The 21,770-nt window shown below is 43.0% G+C and overlaps 1 protein-coding gene across 2 annotated transcripts in view; it reads left to right on the forward strand.

The window, feature by feature from the left end:
* Positions 1–503: 503 nt before the first annotated feature.
* The window catches only part of FBXO10 (F-box protein 10), a 54,568-nt gene continuing 33,301 nt past the window's right edge, over positions 504–21,770 (forward strand). The window contains exons 1-2 of one of the 2 annotated variants that reach the window (XM_058694882.1): positions 504–689; positions 3,279–3,397. In XM_058694882.1, the coding sequence (XP_058550865.1) occupies positions 3,323–3,397 (75 nt within the window). In that variant the 5' untranslated portion in view covers positions 504–689; positions 3,279–3,322. The remainder of the gene's footprint in view (positions 690–3,278; positions 3,398–21,770) is intronic. The other variant, XM_058694883.1, reaches the window with a different exon arrangement.

Raw genomic sequence — 21,770 nt, forward strand, 5'->3', positions numbered from 1 at the left:
AATGCCAGCAGCAACAACACCTATGCAACATTTATTATGTGCCAGGCATGTGTTAAACGCTATGCATATAAGAATTTAATACATACTCCCAATATATCGCCTGGCCCATAGCCAGTGGTTAGTTTGTTGAATGGATGAACTCCGCTCCTGCGTGCACACCGAGTTGTTCACCACCTCCTGGAACAGCCCATTATCTTTACAGATAATTCTGATGATTGGAAGAATCTTTATATTGACCCCAGCATACCTCCCTGCAGTTTCCTCCCACTGATTCTATTTCTGCCCCTCTGGGGCCACGCAGTACAAGCCATAATCGTCCTTCCACAAGCTCGACTTGGCAGCATCCGAGGACCCACCCGCTCCCGGCGTCTCCCTCCCGCTCCCCTCCCTGCAGAGACTGCAGGCTCGCCCGCTGCGGTGGTCGGGGAGCCCAGCTCCGGCCGCCAGCCCGCCCGGCTCCCGGCATCCCCCGCCTCGCGCGTCACGTGACGGCGCCCGCCCGCACGAGCCCCGCAGCTGTCCGCCTCCGGGCGGGGCTCTCGCGCCGCGTCCGCCCGCCCCTGGCCGAGCGCCGCAGTCCTCACGGCTCGGCTGCGGCTCGGCTCCGGCTCCGGCTCCGGCTCCGGCTCCGGCTCGGCTCCCGCGGCCCGGACTGCTGTGGGCGAGCGCTCCGGAGAGCTCCCGGCGAGGTAAGAGAAGGCCGGCCCGCGGAGGCTGAGGGCGAAGTTATTCCGCGCGCGTCCCCGGGATGCCCGGGGCCCGGAGCAGGGGGCGGCCCGGGCGCCTGGCGGCGCCGCTCGGTCCTGGCAGAAGCTGAGCACCTGGCCCTGGCGGGACCGGGAGAGGGTGCCCTCAGGCCGCCCGCGGCCCCGCGCTCTGCTGGCACCTGGAGGCTCAGCCGCGCCTAGTGCTTCGTTTTCCCCTCCTGTAAAACGACCCGGCTGGAAAGGTGGATCTCCTCGGTTGCCTTCAGCCTTGAGGTTTTGCGAGTGTGTAAGCGAAGTCCAAGAGGAAGAAGCCGACTCCTGGGGTGGGAAGAGCCCCCCTCCCAGGAATGCTGGGGCACTGGTCTGGGACCGGGCAGCTACTATTAAGTGTCCCCTGTGTTTTGTGCAAATCGCAAGCCTCTCGGAGAGTCTGTTTCTCCATCTTTAAAGTAAAGGTGGTAACACCTGCCCTGCCTCCCTCATAGGACTACGGCGGAGCACGGGTGGGAAAGCCATGGGAAGAGCCGGAACTCTGGAGTAAGTTAGACGTGGGTTCAAGTCCTAGTTATACCAGTTACCAGCTGTTGACCTTGAGCCAGACAGACCCTCATCTGTTAAAAGACGATAATAATAATACTTAGCTCATGAGGTTGCTGTGAGGTTCAGTATAAAGAGCTTAGCACAGTGTCCGGCACAGAAATGTTCAATGGATAGTCCTTTTCATATAAATATTATTCAATTAATTTAGTAAGCTAGAGAGTGCTTCGCGTGAGAGGTGTTTAGAATAATCGCACTTCAGTTTCCCAATAGTCCTAAAAAGAGTGCTGCTTTGGTTTCCTAAGAAAGAGGCCAAGTGGGATCCTTTCCCTGTTTCTCTTTCTGGGCCCCCTTTGCCTTCTCATTTACCACTGGCATGTGAACCTGTTGTTCCTACCAAATGAGTCAGGCAGGATGGGAACATTAATGTACTGGAGCAGATGGGTATCAGATTCCCTCTGAGGGGAAAGAAAAGTGCCAGGCATGTGCTGCCACCAAAAAAAGCACAGTACAGTGATTGACTGTTAGAGTAGGAAGATGCCTGGGAAACTGTCTAATCCAGCTGTCTCCTCTTGCACACGGAGAAACTGGACCCAGAATGAGGACAGGACTTCAGGCCTCAGCACCCAACAGGTTGTTGGCCCTAGGTGGTAGAAAGAACACACACTGTTAACCAGATGCTGTGCTTCCCCTTAGTCCTAACCTGATTCTTCATTATTCACCAGGTATTTATGGAGCACCTACTGTGTGCTTGTACACCTACTAGGAGCTAGAGATGAAATATATTTCTCTCCCTCTGCTTGTTCTCAATACATTTTATGATAACAATAAGTTCTGTCTCCCAGCGAGCTTTTGCCTTAGCAGCTGACCCCAAGAGACAGAAGCACATAGAGAGGTCTGAATTATTTCATGATCTGTCAAGGCAGTCCCTGAGCCTTTCTTGAAGCCTCTGGAAACTGAAGAAAATGCTGCTTTGTCAGGGCTTTTAGGAAAGGATTTCCTTCTGGCCTGGAGCACTTGGATTTCTTTGTCTTTCTGGTTTCAGGCCTCTTATTGTGTATTATTTCTGAAAAGAGCCACCCTCGCCACAGTGCCTTCGTTTTGGTTTCCATGGTTATCAGAAGAATTGTTTTTATGATAGCACAAGTAGCTGTTAAGTAAAATGTGGTCAAGCAGTCCCCAGTTCGCTGTGGGTGTCTGTACTCTGGTGGTGGCCCTCAATTTTTTTTTCAGTTGCAGTGCGTTCATACTATTCCTTCCTCCTTTATTCTTTCCTTTAACAAATATGTATTGGTTCCAGGCCCAAGAAGAGTGGGAATAAGCAGAAACAGATAAAAACGAAGATAGACCCTGGTTTGGGGAACTCGGAATCTTTGGGGGAATAATCTGTGGACATTCCCACATGCAAGAGGCAGGCAGATCTGTGGGGCTCTGATAAAGGTGTGGATTAGAAGCCAGCAAGAGCTCTCAGGTGAGAGGGAGTGTCCTCGGCAACCAAGAAGACATCACATAGTAATGATGCTCTTCAAGGAAGATGTAAAAGAAACCAGTTCCTTTTATGTGCCTCAGCCACATAGTAATAATACAGGGTACAAGAAGCCCTTGTTCTTTCCATTTGTCTTAGTGAATGAACCCTCTCTTAAGTCACCTGTCATGGGCTTTGTTTGAAATGCCTGCTAATTTCTCTCATTTCCCTCTTTGTGTTAGCTTAGTGAGTGACATATTAGTTTCCTACTCATACATATGGTATTGCATGTATAAAGGTAGATAATAGAGCCATTTGATTAAGAGTTTGTTTCAGATGTTTAACCTGTGTGTCTTGTTTCACCTGTTGGGTTCTAATGTAGTCAAAAATTTATCTTTCCAAGTCATCTCCTAAGTCCTTTAATGCCCTCATTAGTGAGAATTCCAATATCTCCTACTTTCAAACTTCCTGGGAACTTAGACGATCCAAAGAAGTCAGTCTTCCACTCTCCAGAGGAGAGAGAACTGCAGAGTCTGAGCAGTCCATCCACCTTGTTATTTCTGACACAGCTTTATGGTATCACTATTGAAGAGCTGTCCTGCACAGTCCAAGGATGTGTGGTCACTGCTGCTCAACGCCCTTATTGGACCAGGTTCCCGTCAGCTTGATCTCATGCTTGGATTCCAAGGTTAGAGCTTTTTTTAGTTTGTGCTCACATGCTTAGCCATTCTCCCCAAAGCACCTCACTCTGGGCAGTGTGTTGAGCATGTCACCAGGCTGGGTTCCCCCAGTCCTCCCATGAGTTCCCTTTGGGGGCATATGGGACCCTTTTGTGCTAGCAGCCTTTGTCATGGTCATCCCAGACCACCTAGATTTCCCTATTTTTCAAACCTTTTGTCAAGGTTTGGAGATTCAGTCCCTTCCTTACCCTAACCCAGGGCTTTTGGCAAATTGGTTCTACTTTCCCTCCAGGATTCTGCCTACCAAGGATTCTCAGGAATGGCAGTTAGCTACCCCAGAACTTTGTGTGCCTATTCAACTTTTCATGTATAAGAGGGGTCCTCTGGTAACTCTTGGCAAAAGCGATCTGTTCCCAGGAGACCATTTCTCCACCTGTAGTGGAGAAAAGTAGGCATTATTGCAAAATTTAAGTGGTATATACCCTGTTAAATATTTGGGGACAAGGTTTTAATTTAAAAATGAAATTCCCTCAAGTTTTCTAAGAATCAAACAATAATTGATATATTTGTTTCATTGTCTTTATTTTAAACTTTAAAAATATTAGCTGTAACAAGAATGCATGCAAGGAAACCCCTCAAATGTGCATAAGGGAAACATACAGGGAACCACCGCCCATGTCAAGAAGTGGAACATTGCCAATACTCAGTAGTCTCCCTTCCAAATCATAACCTCCTTCCCAGAAGAAACCACTATTTTGACTTACGTGATAACCATTTGTTTTTCTTTGTAGTTTTGTCACCTATATCTGCATCCCTAAAACAGTATAGTTGAATTTTACTAGTTTTTTGATTTCTTACAGAAAATCCTACCGTAGTGTGTGTTTTGTGTTTGCTGCTTTTGCCATACTTGTTTGTGTGTTGCATCCATGAGGTTACCACACTTATTTTCATTGCTAACAGTGTTTCATGATATATGTCACATTGAATTTGTGTCATATGGTTTAGATACTTGTGTTGCTTATAGCTTCTGAATACCAAGAACAGTGCAGCCAAGCATATCCTTAGACATTTGCTATTGTGTTTGTGAAGCTTCTTTAGGTTATATATGTCAAAGTGGAATTGCTTTGCTAGATAATTCCAGTTTTCTAAGTGATTGTAGCAGTTTACTTTCTTACCAGCAGCATGTCAGAGCTCCAGCTGCTTTGTATCCTTGCAGATACTCAGTATTGTCTATTTAAAATTTTTAAACTATTCTCGTCGGCCTAGAGTGATATCCTATGTGGTTTTAATTTTATTTTCCTTGGTTATAACTAATGTTGAGCACTTTTTATTGATTAATTGGGTGGCCTCTTTTGTGAACTGTGAACTGCCGAATTCAAGCCTTTTGCCTGCTTTTCAGTTTTTCTTATTAATTTTTGGAGGGGGTTTTTTTTGTTGGTTTTTTTTTTTTTTTTTTTTTTTTTTTTGGTTAGTGGTCCCTTGTCAGTTATATGGGGGTTTTTTAAAGTTTGTTTTTTTTTTTCCAAAAAATTTTAAAGTGTATTTGAGAGAGAACTAGCAAGCAGGGAAGGGGCAGAGGAGAGGGAGACAGAGGATCCCAAGCAAGCTCCAGCACTTGACAGCGTGGAGCCTGATGCCGGGCCCAAACTCACAAACCGTGAGCTCATGACCTGAGCCGAAATCAAGAGTTGGCTGCTTAACAGACTGAGGCACCCAGACGCCCTGAGTTATGTGTGTGTGTGTTTTTTTTTTAATTTTTTTTTTTTTACATTTATTTATTTTTGATAGAGACAGAGCACAAGTGGGGGAGGGCCAGAGAGAGAGGAAGACACAGAATACGAAGCAGGCTCCAAGCTGTCAGCACAGAGCCCGACATGGGGCTTGAACTCACAAACCATGTGATCATGACCTGAGCCGAAGACAGGTGCTTAACCGACTGAGCCACCCAGGCGCACCGAGTTATGTGTTTTTAAAGTATCTTTTCCTATTCTGTGACTCTCTTTTTACCCTCTTAAATGGTGATATCTTAGATCCTGTTTTCTGGAAGCAGGGCCTGAAATGGGGATTCTTGTTCAAGTGGTATATTGGGAAAAGTGCTCAGGAAAAGGAGAATGAGGGAAGCAGTATGGGGGGCAAGAGTGGGGGAGAAGAATAACCAGGTGAAGTGGCAGTTTTCTGAAGGGACATCTGTGAGTCCCTATGTGACACTCCATCTGGAGGATGCTAGCTAGTAAAGAGACACTGGTTAGGTTACTAATAGTATTCTCTACACTCCATTGAAATACATTCTTTTCTTTTGTTAAATTTACTCCATCCAGATACAGCTCCCCGATTCTGGTTGGTCACAATTTCTGGGAAGACTTACTAGAGGAAAGTTAGTGGGACAAATTACAATCTCTGCTGCTGTAGCTAGTGCAAAAGTGTAACTAAAGCCGTTATCTTCCTCCTCCACCATCCATTCTAGTTTCCTTTCCATGGTCCCCTGAGTTTTTGGGAGAACTCGGTGATGAAGCCATCAGGGTCTGGAACTGTATTTTCTTCTGTTGTGTTATTTTCGACTACAGATTCAATGTTTGTTTTTTAATTTTTATTTATTTTTGAAAGAGAGAGAGCGAGAGTGAGCAGGTGAGGGACAGAGAGAGAGGGAGACACAGAATCTGAAGCAGACTCCAGGCTTTGAGCTGTCAGCGCAGAGCCCAGCGTGGGGCCTGAACGCACGAACCATGAGACCGTGACCTGAGCAAAAATCAGATGCTGAACCGACTGAGTCACTCAGACATCCCTTTGGTTTTTTCTTTTAAATGTTTATTTTTGAGAGAAGGACAGACAGAGTGTGGGGTGGGGGTGGGAGACAGAGAGGGAGACACAGAATCTGAAGCAGGCTCCAGGCTCTGAGCTGTCAGCGCAGAACCCAACACGGGGCTCAAACTCACAAACCGTGAGATCATGACCTGAGCCAAAGTCTGAAGCTTAACCAACTGAGCCACCCAGGAGCCCCCAGATTCAATGTTTTTCATGATTCCAACACAATTAAAAATTTTTCTTCTTTAGTTTTATCAAGTGGTATTTTTCTAGGAATTGGTTCCTTTTAAGGTTTCAAACTTATATAAAATTTTTCATAATATTTCCTTGTTATTTTAATGTTTTCAGTGTCTGCAGAGATGTCCCCCTTCTCATTACAGTTCATTTTATATTTTATCCCTTTAATTCTTTAGTTTCAGTAGAAGTTACTTTCAAAGAACTAGTTTTGTCTTCGCTGATATTCTCCATAGTAAGTTGGTTTTCTCTTTATTTCATTAAGTTTTGCTCTTTTTTCATTCTTTCCTTGGAAATATTTTGGGGTTTTTTTTCCCCAAACTTCTTGAAAAGTTCATTCATTTTTGTCCTTTTTATTCTTTCCATTTTAGGCTGCACATTGTCCTCCAGATGGTACTTAGTATGTGCTCAGAGCTTTGATACGTGGTATTTTAGTCATTTATTTCCAGATGTTTTCCAATTTCCATTGTGATTTCCCCTTTGACTCATAGGTATCTTAGAAATGTGTTTCTTAATTTTCAAACATACAAGTATTTTCTAGTTATCTTTTTTAAGTGATTATGGTCAGTGAGTTTGTTCTGTATAATTTTAATCCTTTGAGATTTTTGTTAGGGCTCTTTTTGTGGTCTATTTTTATGAATGTTACATGTGTGCTTGAAAGTAATGTGACTTTGGCAGTTATTGAATTCAAATTTATTAATTATATTCCAATCTTCTTTGTTGTTACTAGTTTATTTTTATCTATTCTAGCTATTACAGAGAGAAATGTGTTAAAATATCCAACTATGGTTACGAATTTGCCTATTTCACCTTTTAATTTTTTGCATTATGTCTTTGAGCCCTATTATCAAGTGTACACAAATATGAAGTTATATCTTCCTGGTGAATTAACCTTTTATCATTATGAGGTTGCCTTTTTTATCTCTAGTAAAAGAATGGTGGGTTTTTGTTTGTCTGTTTGTTTGTCTGTTTGTTTGGAGGAGGGGAGGCCTTAAATTCTATTTTATCTGATACCAGTGTAGCTACACCAACTGTTTTTAGTTAGTCTATGCCAGGTATATCTTTTTCCATCCGTTTCATTTCATCCTTTCTGTGCTGTTTGTTTTAGATTTGTCTTTTATAAGCAGCATGTGGGTTTTGTTTTTTTATCACCTGTTTTTGTCTCTTTGGAAAATTTAGTCTATATTTGTTTAATATAACCACTGATGTATTTAGGTTTACATCTGTCTTCGTATTTTATGCTTTTAATGTATTTGTCCTGCAAGTACTTCATTTTGTTTTAGCTCTTTCTTCCCTTCTTTTGGGATAGTTTTAGTCACTTGCTCTTTCTAGTTTGGACACTTTGCACTTGCTCTTCTTTAATGGTTGCCCTTGAAACTTTAATTTAACCAAAGTTGATAAATTATGGAGTGATAAAATATCCCTATGCTTTTTTTGGATGGTATGGGGACCTTAGACCACTTGATCTCTTATTTATCCCCATCCTGCTTAGTGGTAGACTAGTTGTAACACAGTGTGCCAGCTTTGATTAGACACATATATGGACCCACAGATGGAACAAATGTAATGAGGGAGGAAAAAGTGAGAGAGCAAAGAATTTACTTGAGAAAATGATATGATTTTGTCAGGACTCTGAACTCCCTGAACTCTAAAAAGAAAATCTGTTTGCTTATAAAACTGCATAGCTGGATCCAAGAGTTCAAAAAAATCTTTTTAGGACTATCTCCTCTCCATCTCTCTCAGTCAGTCAGCCTTGCTTGTCTTAATCCGGCTTCATTCCTCAGATGAACTCTTCTGAGTTGTCCCCATCCCTGGTGGGAGGGATGGGATCTTTTTGATTCTACTTTGGGTCAAGGATGAGGTGGAGGGCGGAGGCACTATGAATGACAGCCCCACCTCCAACTGGACTAAATGGAGCGGGAGTGTGTGGAGTTCCTCTAAGGAACCAGAAGAGGAAAGGTGTGCTGGGAGACAAAAGTGACAGCCACCACAGTCCACTGTGCCAAGTAGTGGCCTGGAAGAGTGACATGCAGAAAAAAGAGGTTGTGATCGGAATTAACTCAATTAAACTCTACAAGAAAAGTGGGAGGACGTCACCTCCTCATGAGCCCACTGACAGGGAAGGAGGAGTCTGGTCAAACCATTCCTTCACCACTAACCAATGCCAGCGGGTGTTTTGGCATTGTTGGCTGAGGACAGCTTGGTAGTCCACAGCAGCAGAAACAAGGGAGAGCTAGCGTGAGCCTGTCTGATATGCGGAGGTGTAATCAACAGGTCAGCCGTGGCACTTGCCATTCCCATTCCCATGGCCTTTCTAAGAGAAACTTCTACATCCACAACTTCTGTTCACGTCATCCCCACATAACCATGTTTTCTACCATAAGACCTTGCTCTGTCCCTGCTCCCTAGACAGAACTTACTGGGCCAGAGCTGGATGTCAGACCTAAAAACAGCCAATTCCTAGGCTCACCAAGGACCTGTGATATGACATGACCTAGTGGAAAAGAGATGCATGTTCTTAGAAATTTGAACTGGGGATTATAGAAGAGCACTTAGCTACAGAAATGGAAGCTGACATGGTATGTAGAGAGAAGCCATGAGGTAGAGTCAGGCCTTTGAGGAGTCCTGGCTAGCTGGTACTATGAGGAAGCAGAAGCACTGAGGTAGAGAAAAGTGTGTAGAGACTCCAGGTGAAAGGAGATTGGAGCCAGCCCTTGGGGAGCGGCTGAGCCATGTGGTGAGCCAAGACCCACAGGCTAGCTACTGATCCAGCCCTTTCATTCTAGACTCTGGGAGACCCAGCCCTACTGTGGTCCTATTCTATAAAATCCTTTATCCTTAATAGTCCACACAAACCCTTATGATAAATCACCCCCCACCCCTTATTTGCACTTGCTGTGATCAGAAGACTCACTAGAACAGATATTCAGAACTTGGGAGCCATGCCCATGTGGTTGAATTTCCATTGCTGCTGATGACTTGTTCTGAAAAGAAAACTCACTCTCTTTGTCATTGGATGGTCAGCAGCTACAAAACTTGTTGGCTCCGTTACAATAAAGAACACACCCACTCTTTGGCCTGGTGTCAGTGTCTGCATTGTTGGCCAGGGAGCTCCCTTCCCTCCATGGTCTCCTTGTTCCTGATCTCACTACAGAAAACCCTAACTTATTGCCTATAATTAATTTTTGTTTCTAAGATGTCGGAAGGTTGGTTCAAATGCATTACAATGAAAGAAAGGCATTTAGGGAAAGAAAAGGGTCCTAGGAGAGAAGGAATTCATCACCATTTATTGTGTGTTTGCTATGTGTCTGGCACGATGTTAAGTGGTTTCCATCCATTCCCTCATTTCATCCTCACAACAACTCCCTAAGGTATTATTATCCCCACTTTTATAGATGAGGAAGCTGAGACATAGGATGGTCTGACTCCATTGAATGTGTAATTTCTGGTGTAAAGCAACAATCACTTGGTGTGGAATTGCCTCAAGCTGAGATTGATTAAGGAGAAATGGCTGGGAATGGGTGTGTGGTCGAGTTGGGGGCAGGAGGTGGTGAGAAGGAGCTGGTCAGGTGTTCCCTCTACACACCGTGCCTGCCAAGAGTCCCAGTGCTCTAACACTGCATAATAATTGCAGGATTAAATTCATTCATATTTCATGATCTGTGAGTTTATGTGTCTGCAAAGTGAGGTTAGAAAGTCCTCTACCATGATTTCACAAGTTAAGAACCCCCGAATCTCAGGAAGGGAACCAGGAGGCAGGCTGTTGTAGTGGGAAGAAAAGAGACTTTGGACTCAGTCCAGGTTAGGAACCACAGCTGTCTTGCTTACTAACTGAAGAGCAGAGGCACTTTATTCCTGGAACTGTGGATAAGAAGCCACTGCCTCTTAAGTTGTGTTAATTGCTCCTTGAGATAACATAAAAAGCACCTGGTACTTAGTCCTCAACACACCTTTTCCTGCCCCTTCAAGGTCACTTAGTTTATTAGAATCAGGACTAAAACCCAGGTTTTGGGATTCCCACCCCAGTGCACTCTGTAGGTGAACGGCAATGGATGGGCAGTGCATTGAAGGAGGGAGAGAGGGCCCTCAGGGCTCCCAGCCAGGCACAGCACCAAACGCACATCAGAACACAGCGTTCTGGTCTGTGCCATCAAATTTCAAAGCTGAAATAAGAAACAGCTGGTTATTTTTCAGGCTGCTGAAGAGAGCTGAGGTTTGAAGAAATGATGAAAAGCCCAGCTGAGATGTTTGTCATCTTCAAAGTTTTAGGTTTTGTCTCATTTCCAATAGTATATGTGTAGGTATATATGCAGGGCTCTTTCTTGGTTTACGGTATTTTACTCTGTGTGCTTTCAGACTAAAATCCACAGAACTCTAGAAAAGTTTACTTTTATTTGAAGAAAGATCTAAAATCATGAACCTGTTACAACTGCTTAATACAGTGTGTAGTTACTTACACTCGTGTTTAGTATGCTTCGTAATGTGAGAAGATATATCTTTTTTCCCCCCTTTGTGCATACTAGAGTTCTGAGCTGTTCTAGATCCTCCGCCCCCCCCCTCATTTTTTTCTTTATTAAAAGTAAAATTCTTGCCACTTTGACACTGATATGGTCTTCTCTGGGTAGGAAGTAAGTGCATTTTCTTCAGTAAACAATGAAGAACATGAAAGCTGTTTGCATAATGTACAAAGCTGAGTTGTGGAGTCCCCTGTGTTCAAGATTACCCAGTGAGGGAGTCGCAGAACCCAAACTAGAAGCCTTTTGAGTTCCTTTTGAGTCCTCTTGTTATGGGGTAGGTTCTTTTGTGCTGGAACTCAGCACAGTTCCCCACTGACTTCCAAGTTAACGAAAGCTTTGTGAACCGATCAGTTGGTCTTTCTTCCTGACTCTTTCAGGCTTCTGGAGCTGCAGCCAGACTGAGCTTCTTCCCATGTACTCAGCCTGGCTAGAGGTTTCTTACCCTGCAGCTTTGTGGACACTCTTTTCCTCTGCCTATGGTCCCCTTTTCTGCATTCTCTGGATGCCCCAGCCCTACCCATATCTCAGAGTGCAGCTCAGATGCCCGCTCTTGTTAAAAACCTAGTCTTTGGGGTCAGACCTGGTTCACAAGGGGATTCTGCTGCACTCTAGCAAAGTGATTTGGGGTAAGTCATTTGTCACATTAGTTTCTCCCAGACTTACTTTCTTCATTTGTAAAATGAAGACAGTAATACTTTAGGTCAGTGCTTCTCAATCATAAGTGTGCCCATCAGTGCCCTGGTGATCCTTGTTAAAATGGCAATTCTGATCCATTGGTAAAGGGACAGTGCCCAAGATTCGGCATTTCTTTTTTTTTTTTTTTAAGTCTTTTTTATTTATTTTGAGAGAGCCAGAAACAGCACAAGTCGGGGAGGGGAGGAAAGAGAGGGAGACAGAGAATCCCAGCACGGAGCCTGACATGGGACTCGAACTCATGAAACCGTGAGCCCATGGCCTGAGCCAAAACCAAGAGTCGGACATTCTACCGACTCCCAAGAGTTGGCATTTCTAACCAGCTTCTAGGTCCTAGGAACAGCATTCTGAGTTGTAGGGCTTTGAAGGAATGTTGAGAGAATAAAATGAAATAATGCATGAAAAATGCTTAATGTGGTGTCCTTCAAATATTTGTGCTTAGTAAATGGTCGCTGTTGCTGTTTTTGTTACCTTCTATTACTATTGGCTGATTTCCCTAGCTGGAGGTCACATTTATAGTCTTTAAACAAAGGCTTTCCCTCTTACGGCAGCTGAGTAATTTTTCACATATACTGTGGTTTTGTGTTTTTTTAGGGGGTTGTTTTTTTGGGTAGAAATACCTTTGTCTCCTACCAGACTTGAGGATAGGATCTTTATCTTATTCCTGATTTGCTCACAGTGTTCACACAGTCTTATACATTGTTAGTGTGGACTACATACTTGGGTTTTATTTACTTATTTTTTTATTCCATAGGGATCTATGTCACAGAAGGAATTCTGTGGCGATTAGTCTCAGCTATTCTAATATACCAGATAATGATGATGGTGATTACTCATTTATTTGGTAAATGTTTATTGAGCACCTATGACGGGCAAGACAGAGTTCCAGGCATAATACAAAGCAATGATATAAAGTTTCTGCCCTTATGAGACTTGCTCAGGAGAGGTACACAATAAAGAAAAGCATATTATTTAGAAAAAGATAAGCTCCTTGAGAGCAGAGAGTGTGTCTAATTCATCACAATGAATTTCCTCATGGTAGGTATTCAGACACTGAGTCACCTGGCCAGTCTACATCTGCATACACCCTCTGGCGTTTCACACGGGTAGTCCTTGTGGTGTAACGCCGCACTCCCTCGTGTCCCTCCCACCCACCCCACAAATCCCCTCACAGAAGCCTAGGTGAAATATATAGATGTTAGTAAAGGTTTTAGTCCTGACCCCACCTTGCCTGCCCATCATGACGCACAGCAAACTGGCCAGTATTCACCCCCGATATCTCTTTTGCTGACTCCTATTCCATTTCATGCCCTTTAGGTGTTAGGCTGGCGAGGACTTGGTCATCAGACTTCTCTCTCTTTCTCTCTAGTGATCTCATCCCATCCCGTGACTTTAAATGTCATTCAGGTCTCTGTTCAAATGTCACTTCTTCAGAGACCTTCCTTGACAACGCTATCTAAAATGGCACATGTGCACGCATACCCCTTAGCCTGCTTTATTTCTCCTCATAGCATTTATGCTTTTGTTATTTGTTAAGTTTATTTATTTTGAGAGGGACAGAGAGAGAGAGCGCAAGCCAGGGAAGGGCAGAGAGAGGGAGGACAGAGGATCCAAAGCAGGCTCTGTGCTGAGAGCAGAGCCACCCAGACTCCCCAGTGTTAGTATTTTTAAAATGTATTGTCTGTCTCTAAAGGTAGGGACTCTGTCTTGTTTACTGCTCGTTAGTACTTAAAACAATGTCTAGCACAACAGTAAACAATCTATGACTATTTGTTGAATAAACGGTTATTTGTCTTTGGAAATTCTCAAAATCCTCATGAGGTGTCGCAGGGTAGCCATCATTAGCCTGTTTACAGATGAGGAAATAGGCTCAGAGAAGTTAAAGTATTTGTCTCAAAATCACAGGGCTGGGAAGCAGTAGAGCTTGCTTGTTGAGAACCAAGTCTTAAGGGACTCACCTCCCAGGAGGGCGGCCTCTGCCCACCCACTGAGGCTGGGGACACCAGGTGGCCCAGAGGGTTAGGAGGGTGCCACACAGAAGCCCTAAGTTCTCACACTCTTGGGAACACACAAACAAAGGGAAACAGCTTGAGCCCTATCACAGGACCTGCTCCCTCCTATCCCAAACAAGTGCCCACTGTCGTTTCTCCAGCTCCTTACAGGCTCACACTCCAGGTGCATGAGCCCTGGGGGACACTTGTTACTTTTAATTCCATAGCTCAGAGGCCCCAGTGGCAAAAAGGAAGGGCAAAACTTGAATACCTTTTTTTTTTTAAGTGTTACCTGGTTATGGAAATCCCTATTGCTGCATGAATCCCCATGGATTAGTGTAAAGATACAGTAAATAAAGCCAAATGGAACAACAGGGAATGGAATGGTTGAATAAAAGGAAATACTCTTTGAGTTCAGAGGGGTTCTGAGGGTAGAATTGTCAGCCTCATTCTAGATTCAGCCCGTGGGGTATTGCTAGCATTGAGGACATGGCCAAGTTTGGAGGAAGGCAAGTGCTGAAGGGTAGAAAATCCCCTGCTGGCATGTCTTCCTTCCCTTGACAGGCGTGCTATGAGACCCTTAGCTTCTTGGAATCCTGAGCAAACTGAAGTTCAATAGTTTCTCTGGCAGGCACCTTTGCCCCAAATCCCCTGGAGACCCTCACATCATCCTAAGGGAAAGAAACTGTCATTTTATATTTGCAAAGTTGTGAATTTCTGCCCTCACCGTTCTACCTGACCTACCTCTGCTGGATGAATCTCCTTGAAATGTAGCTCTGATCAGGCCACTCCCCTCCTGAGCAACCTACACTAGACAGAGTACAAGCTTCCAAGTTTGACATCCAAGGCCTATGCCAAACATGCAACATGTAAAAGAGACCAGAATTCCAGTGGTCCCGGGGTAACAGAACTGAGACTAACTGAGGAAGTAACTAAGAGCTAGATTTTGGCTCAGTTGTAGGAAATACACTGAAGTTGCTGCAGACAAGCCATGGAATGGGCAATCTCATGGTGTCCAAGGGCTTCATACTAGTGCCCTTTAGAGTTTCACATGCTCTATCAGTCGAGAAGGGCTAGGTTATACTGTAGTAACAGTCCCCAGATTCTTAGTGCCTTAACCCAAAACAAAGGATTATATTTTATAAATGGTATGCGTCTATTTTGGGTCAGCATGGGGATTCTGCTTATCCTACCAGAGTAGCCATCATCGCAAATGTTGCCAGTTGCTATGCCAGAGAAAAACAGAGCTCTGGATGATCTTGCATAGTCGAGAAGTAGCACATACCTCTTCTACTCAAAATTCATTGAATGGGACACATGGGTGGATCAGTCGGTTGAACATCCAACTCTTGATTTCAGCTAAGGTCATGATCCCAGGGTTGTGGAATCGAGCCCCACATGGGGCTCTGTGCTGAGTGTGGAGCCTACTTGGGATTCTCTCTCCTATCTCTGCCCCACTCCCCAACTAATATATTCTCTCTCTCTCTGTCTGTCTCTGTCTCTGTCTCTCTAAAAAACAAAAAAACTCATTGATTAATACTAGCTATGTGGCCCCACCCAACCATAGGAAGGACCGGTGCAATCCTATCAAGTGCCCAGGAGGGGAAACTGGGAATAGTTGGTGAAAAGCACTGATTACCAGCACAAGGTGCATTGGATCTTATTCATTGTTACAGCTGTCCTTTGGGGGTAGTATCAAGGTCTCCAATTTATATATGAGGAAACTGTAGCCCAGGGTATTAAGTGACTTGCTCAAGGTTTCATACAACACGGTCCAGGTCTTCTGACTTCAAGATGATACAGGGAGGGCCGTATCACCCAGAGGGTTGAAAGTTGAGGAGAACCATTCATTGAGGATGCTGCACCAAAGTTTGGAATAAGGGCCCTTTTTATGCATTCACTAGGAAACCTGATAAGCATGCAGATAATTGGTTCCACTCCAAAGATTCTCATTCTGAAGATGGGAAGTGGAGCTAGGAACAGGCCCCAGGTGATTTTGAGGTAGGTGGTCAAGAGTCACATTTTAAGAACCACTGTTATGGGAAGTCTCACCAAGTCTGGTTTAAAAATGTTCTTTCTTAATGTTAATGTTCTGCTTAAGATTCTCTCTCTCCCTCTGCCCCTCTCCTGGCTCATGCTCTCTCTCTGTCTCTCAAAAAAATAAAAGATGTTCTTTCCTTTTGAGCTCTGTATGCTGCAGTACTCCAATTCTTTCTATCCTAGGTTGTCCATTTTCTATCACTTTTTTCTCATCCCAGTATCCCCCACACTCCATAAGGGCTATATTGACAAAACAAAGGAACCAAGGAATAAAAGGGATTTTTATTATTTAATTTTTTTTATTCACCGTGGAACTTTAAGAATTTCTATACAGGAGTTTCTGTATGGATACAGGAAACTTGAATGGAGAGGGAAGGTCCTTGAAACTGGGTTTACATAGTAAATTTACATAAGTTTACAAAAATAAATTAACTAAAAACTGGGGTGGGGGCATGATGGAAATTGACCTCTGCTTATTCGTTTACTCCAAAACACTATTATTAAGCATGTAGTTTGTGCAGGTATTCGATAGTATGTTTGGTTCTTGCTGTAGTCTCTATAATGCAGTTGTGGTGACCCAGTGTATTGCTTATTGATGGACTGCTATGGTAACTGGGAAAACTCATCTGGGATAGAAGTTGACCGTGCTGGGTGCTGTGAGATGTCACATGGGGCATACATCTGGTAGGTTGGCTGTTATATAATGAACAAGGTTCAAGTCAGCAATGAGGTAAGATGTGGTTATCAGGGTGCGTAGTTGTAATTTGGGTATAGTGACCATTAGCAATAGGTCCCAGAGGAGGCCCGACCGGGCAGACCTACAAAAGGCCATATGGGAGTCTCTCACCTGGAAGGCTATACAGGTTAGGTCCCTTAAGGTTAGCTGATCCACTCTCAAACAGCTATCAGAGTTGTCCCTAGTGGAAGGAAAGAACATCATGGATAAGGCATGTCAGAAAGTACACAGTGTATGGTGCTTCCAGGAAGAACGCCATACAGTTCTAATCAGAGAAGCTAACAACTTGGGAAGTGGGAGGTAGAGACAAAGAACAAGGGGCATAAGAGATAAGTCAAAGCTCTTAATGATCAAAAGATACTCCTTCAAGGGGCGCCTGGGTGGCTCAGTTGGTTGAGTGTCGGACTCTTCATTTCAACTCAGGTCATGATATCATGGTTCATGAGATCGAGCCTACACTGGGCTCCACGCTGATGGTGCAGGATTCTCTTTCTCTTTCGTACCCCTCTCTCCTGTGCACCACAAGGCAAAACTCTTGGTTTTCTGCTCAGGTCATGATCTCATGGTTTGTGAGTTCAAGCCCTGTATTGGACTCTGCTCCGACAGTGCGGAACCTGCTTGGGATTCTCTCCGTCTCTCTGCACCCCCCCTCCTCTCAAAATAGATAAACTTTAAAAAAAGAAGATAACCCTTTGGGAAGAAATGCTTGGGTGGTTGATAATTTACATGCTTTCATATAGGAACTTGTTAAAATGAGGATAATAGTGTTCTTCTGATGATTTTACATTGAAGTGCAAAATAATAAAAAACAGGCGAAGCAAAGACAGCTTAAAAAGTATTATAAATGAGCTCCTTTTAATAGGGAGCTAAAAAATTGAAAAAGATAAATGTAAACCATATGGGACACAGACGATTAGAGGGGCATCTAGTATTTGAGAGAAGGAGGCTGTATCTGAGCTAGTCACAAGAAAGGGACTGTGTGAAGGGTCAAGACCAGCTAGAAGCAATGTGATAGATGAAGTCACTGAATTCAGAGAACCCTGTACAGGTCACCAAGACCTAATGGAAAAATAGCAAAGTAATTTTGTTGTTGTTATCTTTTTTTTTTTAATGTTTATTTATTTCTGAGACAGAGAGCATGAATGGAGGAGGGGCCGAGAGAGAGGGAGACACAGAATGGGAAGCAGGCTCCAGGCTCTCAGAGCTGTCAGCACAGAGCCCGACACAGGGCTTGAACCCATGAACCATGAGATCATGCCTGAGCCAAAATGGGATGTTTAACCAACTAAGCCACCCAGACACCTCTATTGTTGTTATCTTATGAGTGAAGTGAGCCAAAAACAGTTGGAAGAGAGGGGCTAATTGAGACTGAACTACATCTAACCCACTCAGAGTGGCCCTGGCATCAGAGCTCCTTCTTCAGGCAAATGACATCATAATGAGAAGAGCAACATTCAAATTGGGAAATGAGTAATTAGAGGCAGAGCCACCTAAGGTCTGGGAAGAAGTTTGAGAGGGATGTGGAGTGCAAAGATAGGAAGTCGTGAGGGAAAGAAGGAGTTCTGTGAGAGTTAAATATATATAGAAGGGTTAACTTAATCTTACCAAAAGTTCTGCTGACCTGGTTCTTTTCCCATTGACTCTGGTCAAGTCAGTTATGGGTAATAATAAATCATGTAGTTATCTCCTCTGGTTTACTTATTGTCATCATTTCCTGTAAGAACCCAGAACCTGGGAAAAACCAGTCTCAGTCTCGTAGTATCTGGGGAGAGTGGACCTGGTTTTAGAGTATCCTGTCTAATATCCTGTCTAGTATCCTAAACTAGGTATCCTGTTGCTTAGAATGATTTTCTTGTCTGTTCTGTTGCCCTGAATAGTTGGAGTAGAAAAGGGGGTCAGACCAGGTATTGAGCCTTCTGAGGTCAAAGTATCCAGTCCCTATCCCCCAAAGAACCCCTCAGTCTAATAGAGGAAATAGAAGTCTACTGAGAGGCCTTAGAAACAGGGTGGAAGTAAACATCATTAATACCCTGGTTGTGGTCTTGAAATAGTGCTTCCATTTAAAGATACCAGGATACGGGTACCTGGGTGACTCGGTTGGTTAAGCATCTGATCATGATCTCGCATCGCAGTTCATGGGTTTGAGCCCGTGTCAGGCTCTGTGCTGACAGCTCAGAGCCTGAAGCCTGCTTCAGATTCTGTGTCTCCCTCTCACTGCCCCTCCTCTCTGTCTCTCTGTCTCACTCTCTCTCAAAAATAAATAAACATTTTAAAAATATTAAAAAAATAAAGATACCAGGACAGAAATAAACTCAACTGATTTTTGTCAAAAGTGCAAAAGCAATTCAATGGAGAAAGGATAGTCTTTTCCACAAACAGTGCTGGAACAGTTGGACAACCATAGGCCAAAAAACAACAACAACAACAACAAAAAAACACAAAAAACCCAAACCTTCAACCTAAGCCTTACACTTTAATCGAAAATTAAATCAAAATGGATCACAGACCTAAATGTAAAAACTAATATTATAAAACATTTAGGAAAAGCACAGGAGAAAGTCTTCAGGATTCAGAGCTAGGTGAAGTGTTCTTAGACTTGACACCAGAAGCACATTTCATAAAAGGAAAAGTGTCAGAAGCATAGTCCTAGTGTGGTGCTGTCATAAGGGTTAACAAATAGATCCATGAAACAATAAATCACCCAGAAATAGACCCACACTGTTGTCATTTGATTTTTGACAAAGGCACCAAAACAAACCAACTGGGGAGAGGAGGTTCTTTTCAGCAAATGGTGTTGGAATAACTGAATACTCACATAAAAAATTAATTTCAATCACTACCTTGTACCATAGCAAAAATTAATTCATGATGGATCATAGATCAAAATGTAAAAATTAAAACCACAAAACTTTTAGAATATGGGGAAATATCTTCATGACATGGGAATTAGCAAAGGCTTCTCAGTTAAAAGGAATCATTTTAAAAAGGTGAGGAGTGCCTGGGTGGCTCAGTTGGTTGAGCATCCAACTCTTGGTTTCAGCTCAGGTCATGATCCCAGGGTCATGGGATTGAGCCCCACATCAAGCTCTGCACTGGGGGTGGAGCCTGCTTAGGATTGTCTCTCTCTCCCTCTGCCCCCTCCCCAACTCATGCTCACATTCTGTCTTTCTCTCTCTCAAATAATTAAAAAATAAAATTAAAAAGGTGAATTAGACTTCATCAAAGTTTAAAACTTCTCATCAAATGACACCATTAAGAAAATGAAAAGATAAGCTACAGACTGGGAGAAAATATTCACAGAAATCTGTCTGCCAAAGATTATATTAAAAAGTCCTATAATTGAATAATAAAAAAAAAACGCCAACTAGAAAAAAATAAATGTTAACACACTTCTAAAAGGAGATTTATGAATGGCAGTAAGTACATGAAAATTTGCTCAACATCATTAGTCATGAGGGAAGTGAGAATTAAAACCAAAATGAGATGCCATTACATCCTCCCGGAATGATAGAATTAGACCAACAACCATAAATGGTAGTGAAGTTGTAAAGCAACAGTATTTCTTACACATTCTCGGTGAGAGTGTAAAATGTGCAACTTCTTTGGAAAAAAGACCCAGCAATTCCATTTGTAGGTATTTACTCAAGAGAAATTAAAACATGTCCACAAAGCACTTGCCTAAGAATACTAACAGCATTATTCATAATCGCCCCAAATTGGAAACAGTTCAGTTTTCCATCTATAGGAGAACTGATTTTTTAAAACTGTGATATATTAATGTACAATGAAATAACTACTGAGCAATAAAAAGGGACGAGCTACTAATACATGCAACAAAATGAATAAGTATCAAAAATGTTATACTAAGCAAAAGAAGTCTTAACACAAAAGAATACATATGGTGTGTTTCCATTTATATGAAATTCTAGAACAGACAAAACTATAGTAGAAAAGTCACAACAATGGTTGCCTCTTGGGATTTGGGGTAGGAATTGACAGAAGAGTCGTGAGGGAATATTCTATTTTTGATAACGGTTTGAGATTATATGCGTGAATACACTTGTCAAGATTCTGCAGATGTGCACTGTGGCACATCCACACCGTGAAGTGTTCCTCAGCTTTACAGAGGAACAAAGTACTGATGCACACAACTTGAATGAATCTCCAGGGAATTATGCAGAGTGCAAAAAAGCCAATCCCAAGAGATTGGGTATTGTATAATTCCATTTACACATATCTTTGAAGTGACACAGTTTTAGAAATGGAAGACAGATGAATGGTTGTCAGGGATTAAGAACAGGGAAGAGGAGTCAGCAGGGTGGTAGGTGTGATCATAAAAGAGTAACACGAGGGATCTTGTGTCAGAATTTTTTGGTGTCTTGACTGTGGGAGTGGATACAGGAACCTACACAGGTGGTAAGATTGCATAGAACGTAATACAGACACACAAAAATGAGTACAAGTGAAACGGGAGATCTGATTAAGGTGGTAGATTGTGCCAGTGTCACTATGCTGGCTGTGATCATAGTCTTGCACAATGTTACCGCTGAGGGAAACTAGGAATGTATGCAAGAGCTGTCTCTTATTTCTTACAAGTGCATGTGGACCTACAATTATCTACAATTATCTCAATAAAACTTCAAAAAAAAATTCGGGGCACCCTGGGTGGCTCGGTCGGTTAAGCGTCCAACTCTTGATTTCGGCTCAGGTTCATGGGATCGAACCCCATGGCAGGCTCTGCGCTGAGAGCATAGAAGGATTCTCTCTCTCTCTCTCTACCCCTGCCCCACCTGTGCTCTCTCTCCCTCAAAATAAATAAACATTAAAAAAAAAAACACAAATTCTTAGAGAAATGTCTGATACCATGTCTGGGCAGTAAATGTAAAAAATGAGTCAGGGACATCTTGACACCACATAGCAAGGAAGCTATCAAAGATGACTGAAGTTGTATCAAAATGACTGAGGAACCAAATTGAGGCCAAAGATGGCTCAATTTGAGCTTCAGTAAGAATAGTAATTTCAGACTTGAACCCTTTAAAATAGGTTTAAAGCCATGAGTTCGTACTAATGGTTTACACACATGCACACACACACACACACACACACACACACACACACGCTAGTTACCTTCAAAGAATAACAGGGAGCTAGTTCTTTGTCTTGCAACCTGGAAAATAAAAGGAAAGAGGCCTTTCCTAAGTGTACAGTAAAATTGGATAACCAAATGTTAGATGAGGAGCAGCATCTCCTAATGCAATTACTTCAGCAAAGAAATGAACCCAGTGATACAGTTAGTAGAGCATCACCATTTTGTTACCTCCAATAAATTTATGTATCTAAGCATTGGGCATTGGTGAATATGAACATC

Source organism: Neofelis nebulosa, chromosome 12 (assembly GCF_028018385.1).
Source record: "Neofelis nebulosa isolate mNeoNeb1 chromosome 12, mNeoNeb1.pri, whole genome shotgun sequence".
Classification (NCBI taxonomy): domain Eukaryota; kingdom Metazoa; phylum Chordata; class Mammalia; order Carnivora; family Felidae; genus Neofelis; species Neofelis nebulosa.